Genomic DNA, 17,882 nt, shown 5'->3' with positions numbered 1-17,882 from the left:
CCAGAGCCCATCATCTCACTCCCACTGTGCGGCTCTCACTGGGAGTAAAGGGCGCAGGTGAGGTGAGGAGAGGCTAGGAAGCGGGTGAAAAATGACCCGGTGCTTAATGAGATCTCATGGAGGACATAGGCAGCTGTGAACTCTTACAGTGAGTTTAATCGGAGGGTGTTTTTTAGGGTGTGTGTGGGGGGGGGGAGGGGTGACCTCTAATAAAGCACAGAGGACTGAATAGGGTGGTGATACGCAACTCTTATTACTTCTGAAAAGTCATGTTAGCAAAGAGGCAAATGCCTGATAGTGTTCCAGAAGTTGGAACCAACCAATTTTTATTTATTTATTTTTAATTTTTTAAAACATATTTTATTGATTTTTTACAGAGAGGAAGGGAGAGGGATAGAGAGCCAGAAACATCGATCAGCTGCCTCCTGCACACTCCCTACTGGGTATGTGCCCGCAACCAAGGTACATGCCCCCGACTGGAATCTAACCTGGGACCCTTGAGTCCACAGGCCGACGCTCTATCCACTGAGCCAAACCAGCTAGGGCAGAACCAACAAATTTAATGCTCTTTGTACAGGATATATATTTAAAAAATGGAGTGCATACCTATTGATATAAACCATTTAGAGCTTGTTTTGTTTTGTTTTAATTCTAATTTTCTTTTCCTAAAACATTGTGGGTATGGATTTTAGGAAGTAGATTAAAGAGATGTCCTTTTACATGTGAAAGGAGTTGGCCCCTGGGAGGGCTAGGATACAACTCCTGAGTCTCCTGACCTGGGCTCTTTCCTTAGACGCCTGAGAATATGAGGGCTCTTATTTAGAAGGATTTGCATCAAGATATGGTCAGAGGAGTGGGTGCATCTATAAGGATTAATTCCATTTAAAAGGCTTGGGGGAGGGTGGCCAGCCATGGGTCAGGGCTGCTGAATTATCTGACCTCACTGATACAAGCACATATCACATCTTTTGTTTAAGGTCCAGTATAGGATACTGGACAGCAATTTTTAGAAACATCGATCTGTATAGCTGCTACACTGGGAACTGGTTAATAAGAGATCTCAAAGCACAAAAGGGGTTTTCATCATCATGAAAATCATCCATTTTTCGCTGGTTGTTGGGGTTTGTTCTTGCTGGAAGACATGAGGGTGGTAGCACCATTGATTTGAGCACCCTGGTATCAGATTGTGTTCACAGATTACAATACATCCTATGATGTAGGGAAATAGGACTTTGAAGTCAGGGTCTTATGTTGAGTTAAAAATGATATTCATGTGTTGTCCCAAGACCCAGGAGAGGCTTTCTGCAAGGAAGCAGTGAAACACAAGAACATGGTATTACTTTTATAATTGTATGTGGGGATATCTTAGTATAAACCCATAGGGCATGGACACAGCAAACCACAGATTACTGTCAGGAGGTGGGGTGGGGTGGGGATGGGTAGTTTTAATGCTAAAACATAGGAAGTAATCGAGAACCAGGGACTGTACAGCTCTTTCAGGTAGAACTCAGTCTAGAACTTGTTCACTTTTCCACCCAAACCAAAGTGATCTATAAAGACTTCGCCTCTAACAGGTAAACCAAACTTGGATAGTAAGTGCCTGAAGAGATCGATGAAGATCTGAGTAGGAGCGGGGCTGTGATTCCATTACCTGTGAAGTGCAGCTGGGGATTGAGCAGACCGAATGTTTTGTCCTGTGAGGGAGCGGTTGGCTTTATGTGGACTAATGCCACAAGTGGACTAGTATAGAACAAAGAAGAAAATACATGGATAACGAGCAGAATGTTGGAAGCAGGGAAGAGAAGGACTGAACAAGGACAAGCTGCATCTGGCTGAAGAGTGTCTGATTTTCTAATAAGAAATTTGCAAAAGAATGGGTGTGAATACAAGCTAATGTTCTTCACATATAAAAAGTGCTTAGAAAACAATAACAGTTGGGGGGGAGAGGGGAAGCTGAGAACTCAAGACCTGAATAGGCATTTCTTAAAAGAAGAAATGTAAATGATAAATTTTAATTCAGTAATTAAATCGATTTAGAGTAAAAATAATTTGCCATTTTGATACTAGCACGTTGGCAGGATTTGTTTTGCTTTGTTTTAAGTGATAATACACGTTGCTGGTAGAAATGTTGGGATTGGGAAACAGGTTCTGTTTTATTGATGGAAATAATACAGTACCTTTGCTGGATGATACATCATATGCTTTGGAAAATGTCCATGCTTGTCACCCAAGACTAAAACTTAGTTTAAAAATTAAGGATGTGCAACCTAAGTGCCCAGTAAAAAGGGACAATTTACATAAACTGATGTGGCATGCTGAATGTGATGGTATGGAGCCATGCTTACCGAAAAGAAGCATTTTCCTAATAACTTGTCAAGTGAAATTATGGATACTAAATTCTATGCATACTGTAATCCCATGTAAAAAAATTTGTAATGAGCCCTAGCCGGTTTGGTTCAGTGGATAGAGCATCGGCCTGTGAACTGAAGGGTCCCGGGTTCGATTCCAGTCAGGGGCACGTGCCCGGGTTGTGGGCTTGATCCCCAGTGGGGGACTTGCAGGAGGCAGCCGATCCATGATTCTCTCTCATCATGGATGTTTCTATCTCTCTCTCTCCCTCTTCCTTCCTCTCTGAAATCAATAAAAATATGTTTTTTAAAAAATTTGTAAGGATAAAAACAAAGATATTAATGATGGTTGGTTCTAGGTTTTCTTTTTGCTTGTCTTTTTTCCCCCCTGATTTTTCTGTAAGGGAAAGTGTTTGACACTCATATTTAATGTGAACTTCTGTTGAGTTTGCACTACAGTCTTAAGGAAGATTTACTTCTTGGAAGGGGCTTTACTATTGTTCCAGAAACGCCCGGGTTTATGGATTTGAGTTAGGAATGCCAATTGGCTCTCATCTGGTTATGACCATGGAGTCTGGTTTTAATTATACAAAATGGCATCTTTCATAGGTAGGGGAAACAAATTCCAGCCATTCTGGGGGCAGGGGAGAGGAGGAATATTATGTTTTATTTTTACTAGTTTTTATTTAAAGTAACCTTGGGATTGAGATGGACACTTTGTTTTGTTTTCTAGGCCAAACACCAGAGCACCCTAGAAAGCTTAACTAAAAGAATGCTCATGTTTGACCCAGTTCCTGTCAAGCAAGAGGCCATGGACCCTGTCTCGGTGGTAAGTTTTCCAAAATTGAACATTTTCTTATTTATTCCAAGTGGTAATGCTATTGCCATGTATTACGTTATTCCTTAAAATTACTCATTACCAAGCAGGCCTTTGACAGGTAAATTTTTCAAAGGCCCCGGTAGTCAGTGAGGTTAATACCTTACTAGCAACTGTGCATCCTTTAATAAATGGGATCTATGCTTCCTTCAGGCCTGTGCCCCACATCCCCCAATATACGGTCAGCACGGAACTTGGGCCACAGGAAAATCTTCCCACCACAGAAGTAGGTTTACAAAAACTCCTCAGTTTCCAGATTTTTTAGTTGGAGCTCTCAGGATTATTGGTCTTAGCATAAAATAAAATAAAAAATTTTTAAAAAACCTCAAGTTTGGCAAGACTGATTTTTTTTTTTTTAACATTAATGTGTACCCAGGGACATTTTTCAATTAATTAATTATATATTTTTTAATTTTTTGGATGTGGATTTTTGTTTTTAATAGAAAAAAAAATGAACAAAAGCACAATGATGAAGCCCAGAGGATGGGAGTCGGGAGTCACAGGGCATCCTGCTGGCCTGGGGCTGTGCTCCCTGCTGCAGCAGCCTGTACCTGCCAGGCCCCCCTGATGGCATGGCCATGGCGCTCACAGTGTGGCCTCTTCCCTCTCACCTGCCTGGGCCTCCCGTAGGGAACGACCCAGACCAGTGGCAAACCTCTGCACGCAACTCCAGTGTTTGCTCTGGATCTCGGTGGCGTTCTCTAGCGTGGCCGGAGCTGACGCTCAGCTTTTGCTGTCAGGCTGTCTCGTCCAAGGGCTGTAGCTCCACGCTGCACAGAGCTGAGACGCAGGCCTAAGAGGCACCACAGATGGTGGTCAAGTTGTGGCACCTCCCTCCCGGGCCAGCTGCTCAGCCCGGCCCCCTACGTAGGGACATTATTTTATCATGGTGAGGAAGCAATATCCAAATGTACCTAATAAGAATTCTGTATCAAGAATATGATACAGGTGACTTAGAGGTGTTTTTTTTGTTTTGTTTTGTTTTTTACTCAAGATCACCACCCTTATTATATGGAAGAGTTTCTCAAACATGTTGGAGGTTTTACGTTTTTTAATAGTGGAAGAAAAAGATATTCCATTGGGTCTCCTAGTGTTTAGGGTGTGTTTCATAGAGCTGGTTTAAAAGATGAAAATAAAATAAAAACAACTGCTCAGTCCTTTTACATGTAAAAGTAAGTGTATTAAGAATAAAATGGTTTGCTTAATAGAGCTATGACCGTGTGAGAGATGGCTGGAGAGAAGCTAGTGAAAGAAAGAACTTGGCGGTGAGGAGGAATTTTATTTCACTTGGAAGAGTCTGGGTGGGTGGGAAGTATGTTCCTTGTCTTTTTCAACACCTGGTGCTAAGCTGGCCCCTCTGTGAGCCGGACCCCTCTAGATGCTGCTTTTGGGCCACCAGGAGACGAGTCATTAGTCCAAGTGTTTATGGGACCTGGGTGACAACAGAAAGGTGTGTCCCACTGCAGAGCAGGGAGTGGCTTAGACTGGAGGGGATCTGGTTTAGCAAATATGAAGTAACAAGGCAATACTCACACTCTATCTTGCTCTTTTCTTCCGCGGGCTTGAAAAACATTCACAAGGGGGAAAACTTGGCCTGAGTTGCATACGAGAAGGTTGGTAATGACACGCTTGCAAAATTAGATCATCCTTATGCATTGGCTGTGGAGGTTCCTGCCAGAATGTTTATACAACACACGGGGGTCAGTGAGAGGCCCCTGGAACTGAGTTGCCATGGCTGTTACTAAGCCAGTGAAGGGTTTGTCACTGGGTGCAATGAAAAGTTAGGCCAGAGTGGCTTTAAGGAAATAACATTTACATTCCAGCACAATAACTGGATAACTGAGTGTCTGAATATGATAACTGGGCAATAAGAATTTTATTAATCAAAACAGTGAACTGACTTCTGATGTTATGCAGTGCTGTCATCGCATTCCTCAACCATTCCCCCAACTATGGCATGATCATGTTGGAGGAAAATTAAGGTGTAAAATTTCTCCATTAATTATACCCTTGAAGTATGAATAGGTTTTTAGTACCGGAGAGTATGATTAGTTTTCTAAATGATGCAGAACCATCAATGGCGCATTTTACTATTCAGTGTACTTCCAGTGCTTTTAATCAAGCATGGAAAGAGGAGGGCTCCAGAGTCTAATTTAAAGCTAAGAATGAAGATGCGCTTTGCTAAGTTAGTTTTGATATCATTAAATGCAAGAAAATGCACTTAACTGAAAACAGGAAATAAAATGCACTTGAATATTAATACATGAACTTAGAATACATAGAAGTATTTTTGCAATTAATGGTCTTTTTCTCCTTCGTGCTCGAGTTTGCAACTTTAGCTAACTCTTACAGAAATTAATTCGTTTGTTTCACCAACAGTTAGTGTCTGTGCTTACAGTGAAGTTTCTTTTTAATTCAGTGAAATCTCAGTTAACTGAAAAATTCGGAGACTAGGGTGCTGTGATTATTTTCTTAACAAAATTAAATAAGCTTTTGTTTTCATTCTTTTAAAAAATATATTCTTTTGTTGATTTCGGAGAGGAAGGGAGAGGGAGGGAGGGAGGGAGGGAGGGAGGGAGGGAGGGAGGGAGAGAGAGAGAGGTAGAAACATCAACAATGAGAGAGAATCATTGGCCAGTTGCCTCCTGCATGCCCCCCCCACTGGGGATCAGCCTGCAACATTAACCCAGGCATGTGCCCTGACAGGGAATCAGATCGTGACCTCCTGCTCATAGGTCGATGCTCAACCATTGAGCCACGCCATCCAGGCTGTTTTCACTCTGAAATCTTCAAATTTCTTCTCTCCTGCCTTCATAGGTGGAGTGCATGAAACTAAATTTCTTATTTTTTTTTATTCCTTTTTTCCCCCCCTTCTTAATTCCATCTTTGATCTGAAGGTTCAAGTCTTTGGTTATTCAAGCTATGTTTTAAACATTAAGGCAGTATAGAATAATTTGTAAGAGGAATTTTGTTTTAATTCCACATAGAATAAAAATATCTTACTGTGACTTATCTCCCCTCCCCACCCCCCCACCCCTTTTTCTTAAAATGAGAGCATAGCAGAAGCAATCTGCCTATTTGGTATTTTGCTATAATTTAGAGAAAGTGAGGAAATGTCTTCTCTCACTTACCCCATGTAAGCCTTCATACCATCCTGTGCTTTGAGGCAAATAGTCAGGCTTGATACTGTCTTATTAGAAATTGAAAGAATCAGGAGAGGAGACCCTGCCTGCTCAGGTCTGTGCCTGGGTCTCTGCTATTTACTCTCAATGCAAAGTTGGCAAAACTGTCAGCAGCTGCCTGAGCCTTTTTTTTTAAAATTATTATTTGTAAAATTGGAAATTACAATTTATAAACCATAGACACCATGTGAATGAATATAAAATGCACATGTGAAGAAATTGTTTTCACCCATTCATTCCCAAAGAAAGTTAAAGAATTTAACTCAGGAAATGAGAAAGAAAACAAATTTTAAAAAAGTATTCTTTCTTATTCTCTTCCTATAGGAAGGTTACTTTTGAAGAAAGTACATTTCTTTTTCTTTTTTTCAAATGAAAATTGTTAATCTAACAGACTCCTGACAGATTGAGAAGCAGTTAACAGCTCCTCTGCTCTGTTCCAGCAGAAACTTTTCACGACTCTTCCGTGCCTGGTAGAAAGAGAGCTTTCTACTTGTGTTTGCGTAGAGAGGCATGACATTTGCAGTTTCCAGAGTGTGTGTTTATACATGCACCACGCCTTTCTGCCCTGGGAGCCCCACCCTTGGTATGAAGATTCCTTTGACTTGCCATCGCCCTGTCACGGATGGTCACTTCTTTTTCATATTCATGAGTAGTGAAATAGAGACTTGATCCACTGTTAACCGTCATGTAATGGAAACCTCACCAAAAGTATTCCCAATAAAATAAGAAACTATTGAAATTCTCACTTGAGTATAAAGGGATAGCTTTGGAGAAGTGTCCAAACCAAACCTTTTTGAAAAGCAAACCCAGTACCACCCCCAGATGGAAGGAGGGGGAGAATCCCTTTCGTGAGCCCTGTCTTCAGGCTGCTGGGCTCCAGCTCACGGAGCCTCCTTGGCTGAGCAGATGGGTGGGGGAGGGGAGGGTGGCATTGGATGTCCTTCAGTGGCCAGAGGCGCTTTTCTACACTTGCCTCTGATTTGGATCAGGGGCCCGTGTGGCCACGCCTATTTGCATGGCTTAGTGAGAAGACAGGAATGGTCTGGAACAGAAAAGGAAGCAACTGTTGACCAGGGTGTGCGCACCCGAAGCAAACCCTGCATCCGTCCTTCCACTCTGGGGAACCAGGTCGTTGCGAGCTGATTGCAGTAGCTGTGTGCTCAACCCCAATCATTCGAAGGCTCTGATAAACATTGCTAGGAAATTTGCTAGGGAGACGGGCTGAGGAACCACATTTCTTCGCCCTTTTGTGAGGCGGTCGGACTGGAGAGAGTTCATTGCGTACTCCACTGTGTGCCCAACGGTGTCTCCTTACTTCTAGCCCTGTGGCCTCACAGACACCACACAGCAGTCAGTGGAGGGCGCAGGGGGCATTCGCTGGAGAGCAGACTCGCAGCAAAACTGCATCGTGTTTAGAATACCCGGCTTTCTGAATGGCTGTCTCTTTTCCTTTATGGCGAGAGAAACCTGGGAATATTATTAAATTTGCCAATCTCCCGGGTCCTCAATTCCTTAAACTCACCCACTGATAGAAAAATCCAGCAACGACAGCAATAAAAGTGTGTCCTCGTTTTGCTTCCTATTGAGCTGCCAATAACTTGGCATTAAAATCTAGGTCATAGGGAGCTCTTGGGAGGATAGGGCTGGATGAAGGGAGAAGCTACATTTTGGTGAGGAGAGACAACTAATGCCGCCTCTCATTTCCTGAAGTTTTTCTTTCTAGTATCAGAGCTTTTGCACTTCAGAGAATTATGTGTAAAGCAGGTTAAACTTTAGAACCAGGGGAGATGCCCCCGCCCCGTGTTTAATTACTTCCTTAAACTAACCTCATTGTACATAGTTTGTAATTTTTTTAAAATATATTTTTATTGATTTTTTTACAGAGAGGAATGGAGAGGGAGAGGGATAGAGAGTTAGAAACATCAATGAGAGAGAAACATTGATTCAGCTGCCTCCTACACACTCCCTACTGGGGGGATGTGCCCGCAACCAAGGTGCATGCCCTTGACCAGAATCGAACCTGGGACCCTTCAGTCCGCAGGCCGACGCTCTATCCACTGAGCCAAACCGGCTAGGGCTTTAAAATTTTTTTTTGTTTTGTTAGTGAGTCTTGTGCCTCTTTCAGTATTTCAATTTAAATATATTTAATGTTAATATTGCTGTATGTTTGGAGCCCTCACACTTTGTGGGGTGCCTGGGTCTAAGGAAAGTTAGAAGTGGTCTTTTCTTCATTTGATTCTCCATACATAACTCAAAGCTGTTTTTTAAAACAATTTATACAGTTTGGATTTCCTGATTTTTTATTTCCTTCGTGTCCTTGCTTTTAGGCAGATTCAGTAATGCATATTCTTCCCTCCCCTCTTTAAATTGTTTTTAAGCGACATACCAGATTTTAATACTAAGAGTTAGTATTTTTATTCTGTATCGCTATTATTGAGAGCCGCGCCGTTCCGAAGGTGGTCTGTGCCCCTTCTGCCACCTCCCAGTCATTGCGAATCTACAGTTTAACAAGATCCCCAGTGAATTTGTGAAGCCCTGGTTAGAAGGATCAAAGCCCGTTATCCTGCACTCCTTGTATGAGAAAAGAGAGGGGATCATAGGGCTGCAGGGTGTTGAAGCTCATACATAGGCTACCTCCTTGAATGCAATTTTGATTTTAGCCTCACAACCTTCTAGGAGGAGCTTGGCCATATCCTGATGGCACCTGTACTTCTAATATTTAGTTAGCAATATTTCTTGCCCTCTTTTATGGAATTGCTTTTGTTAACATAATTTTTTAATAGGGAACATTATATCACTACTGTAAAAAAAAAAAAAGTTTTTCCGTATGCATTTAAATAAACACCTATTTTAAAGCACTGTACGTTCACCGGGTACCGGGCTGCAGGCATCACTGTTCTAGACCACACAGATTCTGATGATATGGATAAAGAAAGGACAGCAAGACCCAGAGAGGAAAGGGTGTGATCTCTGTCTTAAGCCCAGTCCAAACCACTGCTACCCCACAATGACTTACAACTCACAAGAGTGGCCACCGGAGGGTCTGGGGAGGCTCAGAAATGAACAGTGCATTCAGTCATTTAATTACAAGTCTCCATTGGTGGGTTTTCTCAGCTGCGTCATGAGCTAGTATTGCCTCAGAATCATAACCACATAGGATTTAAGAGCTGGAAGACTGATACACCAAGGTTGTGGGTTCAGTCCCCAGTCAGGGCACATACAAGACTCAATCAATGAGTGCATAAGTAAGTGAACAACAAAAATAACTCTCTCCCCCGCCTTCCTCTCTTCCTCTCTCTAAAACTCAATAAATAAATAAATAAATAAATAAATAAAATGTTTTCAAAAGAGCTGGAAGAGAGGCACAGTACATTGCTTATCACTTTCACTGTAAAACATTCAAATACGAGTTATTTTCTGCAGGACTATACATGTGGTTATTAAAAATTTCCCTAAAATGCCTGCATGTTTAGAAAATGGCTGGTGTTTAATTTTTTTTAAAGCATTCTACAACAAAGATTCATTTTTAAATTATAGTTAAGGAATGGAGCAATTTTAGTGAATTCCATGGCCAAGAACATGAACCAGAATATGCAATTATTGTGATTTATTTATATATAAAGCTGGTAGGTGAGTTGGGTTATCCTGATATTAGAAGAGAGAAGGGTATTTGAAGGTAAAGTAGGTCAATTGTAGAACAGATCTTAGATTTGGGGGAAAAACAAACCATTTTGTCTCTCTTTCAACATCTTCTTAGCTTAGCTTTTGAGAGTGGGGAGCAAGATGTAGAGAACATTGGGCCTCATTTCAAGCATCGGGTGGCCTGATTTGAGTCATATTAGCTGTTTCTTACAGTTCTGTGTTATCCACAAATGTATAAATCGAGTCATCTTCTACACCTTCATTCAAACTGTGCATAAGCCAGGACCGGTTTGGCTCAGTGGATAGAGCGTCGGCCTGTGGACTGAAAGGTCCCGGGTTCGATTCCGGTCAGGGGCATGTACCTTGGTTGCGGGCACATCCCCAGTAGGGGGTGTGCAGGAGGCAGCTGATCGATGATTCTCTCTCATCGATGTTTCTAACTCTCTATCCCTCTCTCTTCCTCTCTGTAAAAAATCAATAAAAAATAAATAAATAAATAAATAAATAATAAAATAAAATAAAAAATAAAAAAAACAAACTGTGCATAAGACCATTGAACAAGTTGGGGCCAAGGACATAATTACCCTAGTGTGGGTGGCCTTCCGTGTATAGGCGTGTAGGGTGACCGACCATCCTGGTTTGCCTGAGACTGAGGCAATTCCTAGGTTGTAGGACTTTAATACTAAAGCCAAGGTAGTCCCGGGCAAATCAGGACTGTTGGATGTCCTGGAAAAGGTATATTATGAGAAATGTTCAGTGCCTTGCCGCTGGGGTACACACTAAAGCCAGAGAGGGCATTTCCTGCCAGTTAAGAAACTCCATCAGAAAAGCAACGAGGTTACTTGGCTTGGCTGGTTCTTGGTGAACCCCAACGCTGACTCCTAATGATAAAAGCCCATAAGGCTTCTCTTCCATAACCTGTTGTAGAATTTTGCATCTTAATTTGTGTTTGAAGCAAATGTACTTATTTGGCTGTTCCCGTGTTATTTTTCCCTTTCCAATAGTCATACCCATCTAATTACATGGAGTCCATAAAGCCCAGCAAGTATGGAGTCATCTACTCCACACCATTATCCGATAAGTTCTTTCAGACCCCGGAGGTCCTGTCGCATGGGATGCAGATGGAGCCGGTGGACCTGACCGTGAACAAGAGGAGTTCACCGCCCTCGGCTGGGAGTTCTCCTTCCTCGCTGAAGTTCCAGTCCTCGCACCGGAGAGCCTCGCCCGGGTTGAGCATGCCATCGTCCAGCCCGCCCATGAAAAAGTACTCGCCCCCGCCCCCGGGAGTGCAGCCCTTCAGCATGCCGCTGTCCATGCCACCCGTGATGGCCGCTGCCCTGTCCAGGCACGGAATCCGGAGCCCGGGGATACTGCCGGTCATACAGCCCGTCGTGGTGCAGCCCGTCCCCTTCATGTACACCAGTCACCTCCAGCAGCCGCTCATGGTGTCCTTGTCCGAGGAGATGGAAAATTCGAACAGTAGCATGCAAGGTAAATTTCAGAACCTCCAGTGTCTTCACCAGACGGCCTGGGGAGAGGGAAGGAAGCTGAGCCAAGCTCTTGAAAGGAAATATCCCACTTAGAGTCTGCCTAAGGCATTTCCTTTTGTGTGTGTGTGTGTGTTTTGCCTTCAAGTGTTGATACTGGAAGAGCTCCCAAGAATCGGGTTGTCTGTTTAAAGCTATGAAATGATTACTTTCACTATATAATTGTCAACTTTGGGTTGGTAAGAACCTTGACTTTACATTTTGCTTCATGGAATGCCAATACGGTTCTAGGTGCAAAGAGGCATTCAATAAATACCTTTCGATCATGGTGATTACTCAGGGCTAGTAAAAGCACCTTGTTAATTGATTGGTCATGGGCAGAAGACGGGGGTTAAAAGGAGATGATAAAAATCATAAGGAAGAATCATTTGGGGGCTGATGTCTTAAAAGTCCAGTTTCCTATGTACACTGCCTACTGGCAAAATAATGGGCCAGAGAAACAAGAATGCCCCTCAGATTCATTGCCGCTATAATTTGCCAAAGGCAGGTAAATAGTCACACATCAGTGTTATAGATGGGACTTGTGGAATAAGCTTTTTTAAAAGCTGAAGTCGGTAAATTGTACACAGAGTGACTTTTCTATTTTTATTTTGTAGTACCTGTAATTGAATCCTACGAGAAGCCTATATTACAGAAAAAAATTAAAATAGAACCTGGGATCGAACCACAGAGGACAGATTACTATCCTGAAGAAATGTCACCCCCTTTAATGAACTCAGTGTCCCCCCCGCAAGCATTGTTGCAAGAGTAAGTATATTTAGGTCTACCCGGCATTTGCGTAGCAGCATGCATCTCGGGACCTGGAATGGAAGCACAAGCTTCCAGCGTGTGATGTGTGGATTGCCAGGAGCGCCCTGTAGCATGTGGCAGCCATGGGGCAAGCTGAGGGGATCTCTCCAAAAAAAATGCTCTGTAACACGGACAGCAGTATGACAATGACTTCAAACACCTGAACGGTGTTTTGTTTTAGGTCTCACCTGCTGTATGTAATATGACTTCAAGTTACCACTGAGTTGGTCACCCATGATTTTGCCACCTTACCACATACATTGTTTTTATCTTATTTTTTTCGCTCGTCCAGACAGCACACATAGTTCTTCCAGAATCTTAATCCCACCGTGGATTGAATTTGGTGTTCTAAATATTCCACAAGGTTGGATCATGAAAACTCCATATGGACCCATGTGGTATTCCTACTTGTCACTTCTCATAGAGTCTCCTGTCTCCATGATGAGGAATGTCTTGAATTACAATCTTCAGGCCAACCACAAGCCCAAGAAAGACACTCCAAAACAAGTCCTGTAAACAAGTGGTGGCAACAGAAATTGACCATGTAGCTCAGAGAAGCCCAGCCATGACACAGCTTATTCTCTAGTCTTCTAAACCCTGCCTGCCCCTGGAATGTTCAGTCTGCTTTGGGACTGCCGTGGAGGGGAAGGTTCAGGCTGTGTTGGTCAGCAGCCAAACACCTGAACGGTGGTTTGTTTTAGGTCTCACCTGCTGTATGTAATATGACAGTGCCACACACAGGTTCAATAACATCGCTAAGGGGATTGCCACTGTAGGTAACCTTGAAGTTTACCAGTGCTGACACTGGAAGCTGTGATTGAAGTAGTTCAGGAAGTGGTCTTTGGGTCTGACATCTTGGATCCCAGCTCTGCTCCCTACCATATGTATGACCTTGGGCTAATCATTTAATCTTTATGGAAGAAGAGTATTTGAAAGCAATATGCTGTGCCCTGAATGCTGCTGAAGATAAAATACTTTTTCTTCTTTATTTTCATTTTTGGTCATAATTATTATTATTTTTTTTTTGCTATAATTTTCTTGTGTTATGGTGCTTTTAACATCAGATTTAGTGGCCAGCTTCCTAGTACTGAGGCAACAGTTGCCTCCCAAGTCACTTTTCTCCAACTTAAACACATGTTCTGCCCACCTGGCTACTTGATCTTCTCCACCCCTCTCTCTTACACAGTTAATAATTCTGCAATAGAATATGAATTCTCTGGTTTTACTGGAATTCCAAATATTCTAATTGTATCCACATTCAGCCCAAGTAGATTCCCTTATAATAGCTCATGTATTAATTGCCCAGTGAACCAAATCACAGTCAATTTTTGTTGTTGTCGTATACTTGCTGATAAGTGGAGAATGAATTTTCTTACCCAGCCACATCAGTAGTAGAGTGTCTGAGGGACTTGTACATTACTGCTTTTCAAAATTGCATAGCATCCCCTTCACCCCCAAAGGAAACTTTTCCAACTTTTATTCTCCCATAACAAGCATATGGGAGTCAGCAAATGGAGAACTGAAGAGCCAGACATTAGACGACTCTCCTGTAAGCACACTGTTCACAGCAAGAGGGGCTTAGGCTTGATCTCCTGCACCCAGATGAGGGCTCTTCCTGCCATTTTTAACCCACATCTGCTCATGCACTCGAGTGGAAGGAAAAAACAGAAAGACTAACCAAAATGGATACATCATGTAGGCTGCACTGCTTCTTTTATTTACGATGACAGGTGTCACAGGCAATATGACTTGCACTTGTAATTGTTCCTACACAGATGATGGAAAAGATGCTCTAAAGCCAATTGCCCACATAGGGAGTGATCCATTGGCTGAAAGGGGTTATTCCAAAGCCCAGGTTATTGTGAATTACAATGTGAAGCATTATGGAAGAAGAATATTTGAAAGCAATATGCTGTGCCCTGAATGCTGCTGAAGATAAAATACTTTTTCTCTTTCTTATTTTGAGTAATGTTCTTTTGATGATCTCAAGCTGGATGGCTTTTAATGATTAATGAGCAAGATGCTTAGTCTAATGCTGACCTAAGAATGCATTTTGCTTCTCAAAAAATTCAACAGATTAGCCACAACTGGGACATGTACTCTTCAAATAATTTTCTCACAGATGTGATTAAGTAATGTCTTGGAGTATGCCCAGTAGCAGCCCCATAGGAAACCAGCTAGCCAGGAAGGAATCATTTGAAACCAAGCGCCTAGTAGCATTGCGATGAGGCAGCCCCAATATTTGCCTTAAGAAAACCTTTCTTTAGAGGCAGACTTCAAAATACAGCTTTGGAATCCACTTGATCATGGAGCTACTGCTCTAGAATTATTTGTAAAGGCACTCAAATGTATATCAAATTGCTGGTGCTGTATATTTGCATGTGTGAAAATGTACAACAAACAGCTTGATAATAAAAAATCAAACAGTTTAAGGATCAGGTTGTTCCATTTAGTTGTATCTATGAATGGTAGCAAACTTGAGAGGTCGGCTTAGCTCAAAACAGTGACCAGGTCTCTGATATTTAATAGCTGTTCTAACTTCTTGGTTGTAATGTTCCCAAACAGCCTCTTTTAAAATGAGCAGTGAGGAGACCAAGAAGGGTGAGATCCCAAGATCCTGATCTCTAGCCTCAGCCTATACTAACATCTGGCTCTTTAGAGATGGGGCTGCTAACCATCCTCAGAATGATGGTGCCTTTCGAGGTAGATGTTAGCTGGTATAGAGATTTTTTGATACGGCGTGGAGACATCAAAAAAACACACTTCATGAAATTAAACAATGTAGGGGCTACATTTACAAATAGATTTCAGAACCTTGAATTATGAACAGCTACCATTGAGTAGATTTACATCTGGAACAGATAGTGTTCTCTTTAAAAAAAAAAAATTGTATTTTAGAGAGAGGGGAAGGGAGAAGAAGAATAGAGAAACATCAATTGGTTGCCTTCTGTATGTGCCCCAACCAGGGACTGAACCCAAAACCCAGGTATGGGCCCTGACCTGGAATCAAACCGGCAACCTTTCCATGCACAGGACAACACTCAACCAGCAGAGCCACTGCAGCTGGGCCACATATTGTTCTCAAATGCTTTGTGTACATTACTCACAACCACCTTCCGAGATCGTATCATCATCCTCATTCCACAGAGCGGATATCAACACCTTGCCCCCAGGGTCCCAGGGTTATCAGCTCCAGAGCTGGGACTGTCAGCTGGGATTTAAGCTAGAGCACACAGCTCGTTAGCATACCTTTATACACAAAACAAGCAACTGGAAAACCCATTCCTTAACTACTGCACAGAATCTATTCGGCTGATTCACAACCCATAAAGTCTAATAATTGGGAGAGACTTCTAAAATCATCTAGAATTCTCTTTCAGTATCCCAGAGCATATGAGATACATGTACTCATTTTTTTCCTCAGAATTTTATTTCCTGAAGTTCTCTTAGTGCAGATGAAACATTTTCAATCAGTGGAATTAAAGTTGAAAGTGAAAAATAAACTGATAACCTTTTCCTTTTTATTGAAGAATTTTAAATTGATAAAAACTATATCTGTTCATAAACTTCTCACTTCTCTATTTTCTCTATTTGTTTGTATATTTATAAAATTTAAGCCTTGTCTTTTTCCCCCCTCACTAGTTCATGTTCACTTTTCCATGTAATTAAACTTGGCCATTTGTTTTTCTGTATCGCCCCTCTAAGCATCAGGATAGGAAGGTAAAGTGACAGTTTTCTTTGCTAAAAATAAAAGTGAGAAAATGTGAGGTCACTTAAACACGACTTTGATTTTCTTCTAGTTGCTTCCTAGCATGCCTGAAAAAGTTACTGACAAAAGACATGTATTTAAATTTTAACCAAGATAAAAAATCAAGTTTCATTTCAGGGATTCCCTTTGGATTTTTATAACTAAATTTTATTATCCTTTTTTATCTCGTTAAATTCCTTTTTTCTTTCTCACCAATCTTTCTCCCTTTACCCACTTGTATAAAACATTCATATGTTATGTGGAACATCTTAAGAACTTTAGGTTCAAAGTTTTTAAAATATATATATTTTTTTATTGATTTCAGAGAGGAAGAGAGAGGGAGGGGGATGGGAGAAACATCACTGATGAGAGAGAATCATGGATTGGCTGCCTTCTGCATGCCCCACACCAGGGATCGAGCTCACAACCTGGGCATGTGCCCTGACCAGGAATTGAACCATGACCTCCTGGTTCGTAGGTCAACACTCAACCACTGAGCACCACCAGCCTGGAATTAGGTTCAAATTTGAAAGAAAAGTCTCTTGTTAGAGTTGGAGGCCAACTATATAACTTTGTAATGTATCAGATAATTAGCCATTAGGAAAGTAAATGAATGGATTAAAATGAATGAATGGATTAGGAATTTTAATTACTTAACATTAAACTACAGACCTTTCCCAGCTCTTCCCCATCTGCCTTTTCTCTCCAACTACCTTTCTGAAAAAGAGATGTTTAACATGGTTCGGTTTATGCAAATGCAGGATATGAGTCTGGGCGTGAGTAATCAGGGAGGTAGGGAGAATGTCAGGAGTCCCTGAGAGGGCTGACATCCTACAGTGCGGTTGCCTGAGACTTGGGAATCTGACCTTTCCCTAAAGAACAATAAATGAAAGTAAGGATGGCCTGTGAATAGTAGTAGAGTGTCCAGCATTACCTAGTGCCACAAAATTCTATAAATAGGCAAATTTTTATTGAGGCAAAGAGACTTCTAGCACTTTGCACCTCCCTGCAGCGTAGCACCTAACTCTTCTTACTGTCATTACTTATCTACATGTCTGTCTCCCCCTAGACTGTGAGCTCCTCGAGGGCAGGAACCCTGTTTTTATTCATCTTTGTGTCCCGGTGCCAAGCACAGTGCCTGGCTTATGGTAGGTGCTCACTCAATGTTTGTTGAATGGATATAGCAGTGCTTCTTGGGTTGATCAGCTAATTTCTTTTTATTTTGTTGGGTTTTTTGTTTGTTTTTGCCCAGTGTTGTTAATGCTTTTGATAGACTAAGGAAAAGGAAGAGCCTTCCACTCAACATTTTGCATTTAACGTTGACTTTCACAGGAATCACCCTTCAGTCATAGTACAGCCGGGGAAGAGACCTTTACCTGTGGAGTCTCCAGACACCCAAAGGAAGCGAAGGATACACAGATGTGATTATGACGGATGCAACAAAGTGTACACTAAAAGCTCTCACTTGAAAGCACACAGAAGAACACATACAGGTATCAGAAATATAAGACTCACTTGCTTCTTAAGAATTAGACTAACATGTTAAGTCAAACGTTCTGACTTTCAGAGGTTATTATAATGAATTTTTTTCAGACATCTGAAAGTTACCCTAGTCATTTACAGATGTCTCTGTCATGATACATGAAGTCTTTTGTAATGTTTACTTTTGTTATAAGTAGAATAGACTCGAGGTTATCACTGTAGGAAGGTCAATCACTTGTGCACTCTGCAATGAAAGAGAGAAAGGGA

At 41.8% G+C, this 17,882-nt stretch overlaps 1 protein-coding gene across 2 annotated transcripts in view; it reads left to right on the top strand.

The window, feature by feature from the left end:
• Positions 1 to 17,882, top strand: part of KLF3 (KLF transcription factor 3) — a 36,047-nt gene that overhangs the window by 12,531 nt on the left and 5,634 nt on the right. For both annotated transcript variants that reach the window (XM_079770099.1, XM_079770100.1), the window contains exons 2-5: positions 3,082 to 3,177; positions 11,054 to 11,540; positions 12,193 to 12,343; positions 17,466 to 17,626. In XM_079770099.1, coding sequence (XP_079626225.1) covers positions 3,121 to 3,177; positions 11,054 to 11,540; positions 12,193 to 12,343; positions 17,466 to 17,626 — 856 coding nt within the window. In that variant the 5' untranslated portion in view covers positions 3,082 to 3,120. The remainder of the gene's footprint in view (positions 1 to 3,081; positions 3,178 to 11,053; positions 11,541 to 12,192; positions 12,344 to 17,465; positions 17,627 to 17,882) is intronic.

The sequence above is a fragment of the Cnephaeus nilssonii genome, assembly GCF_951640355.1.
Source record: "Cnephaeus nilssonii genome assembly, chromosome: 1".
In the NCBI taxonomy this organism is placed as follows: Eukaryota; Metazoa; Chordata; class Mammalia; order Chiroptera; family Vespertilionidae; genus Cnephaeus; species Cnephaeus nilssonii.
Note: the sequence above shows the minus strand (reverse complement) of the source record. Positions and strands in the feature narration are given on the sequence as shown.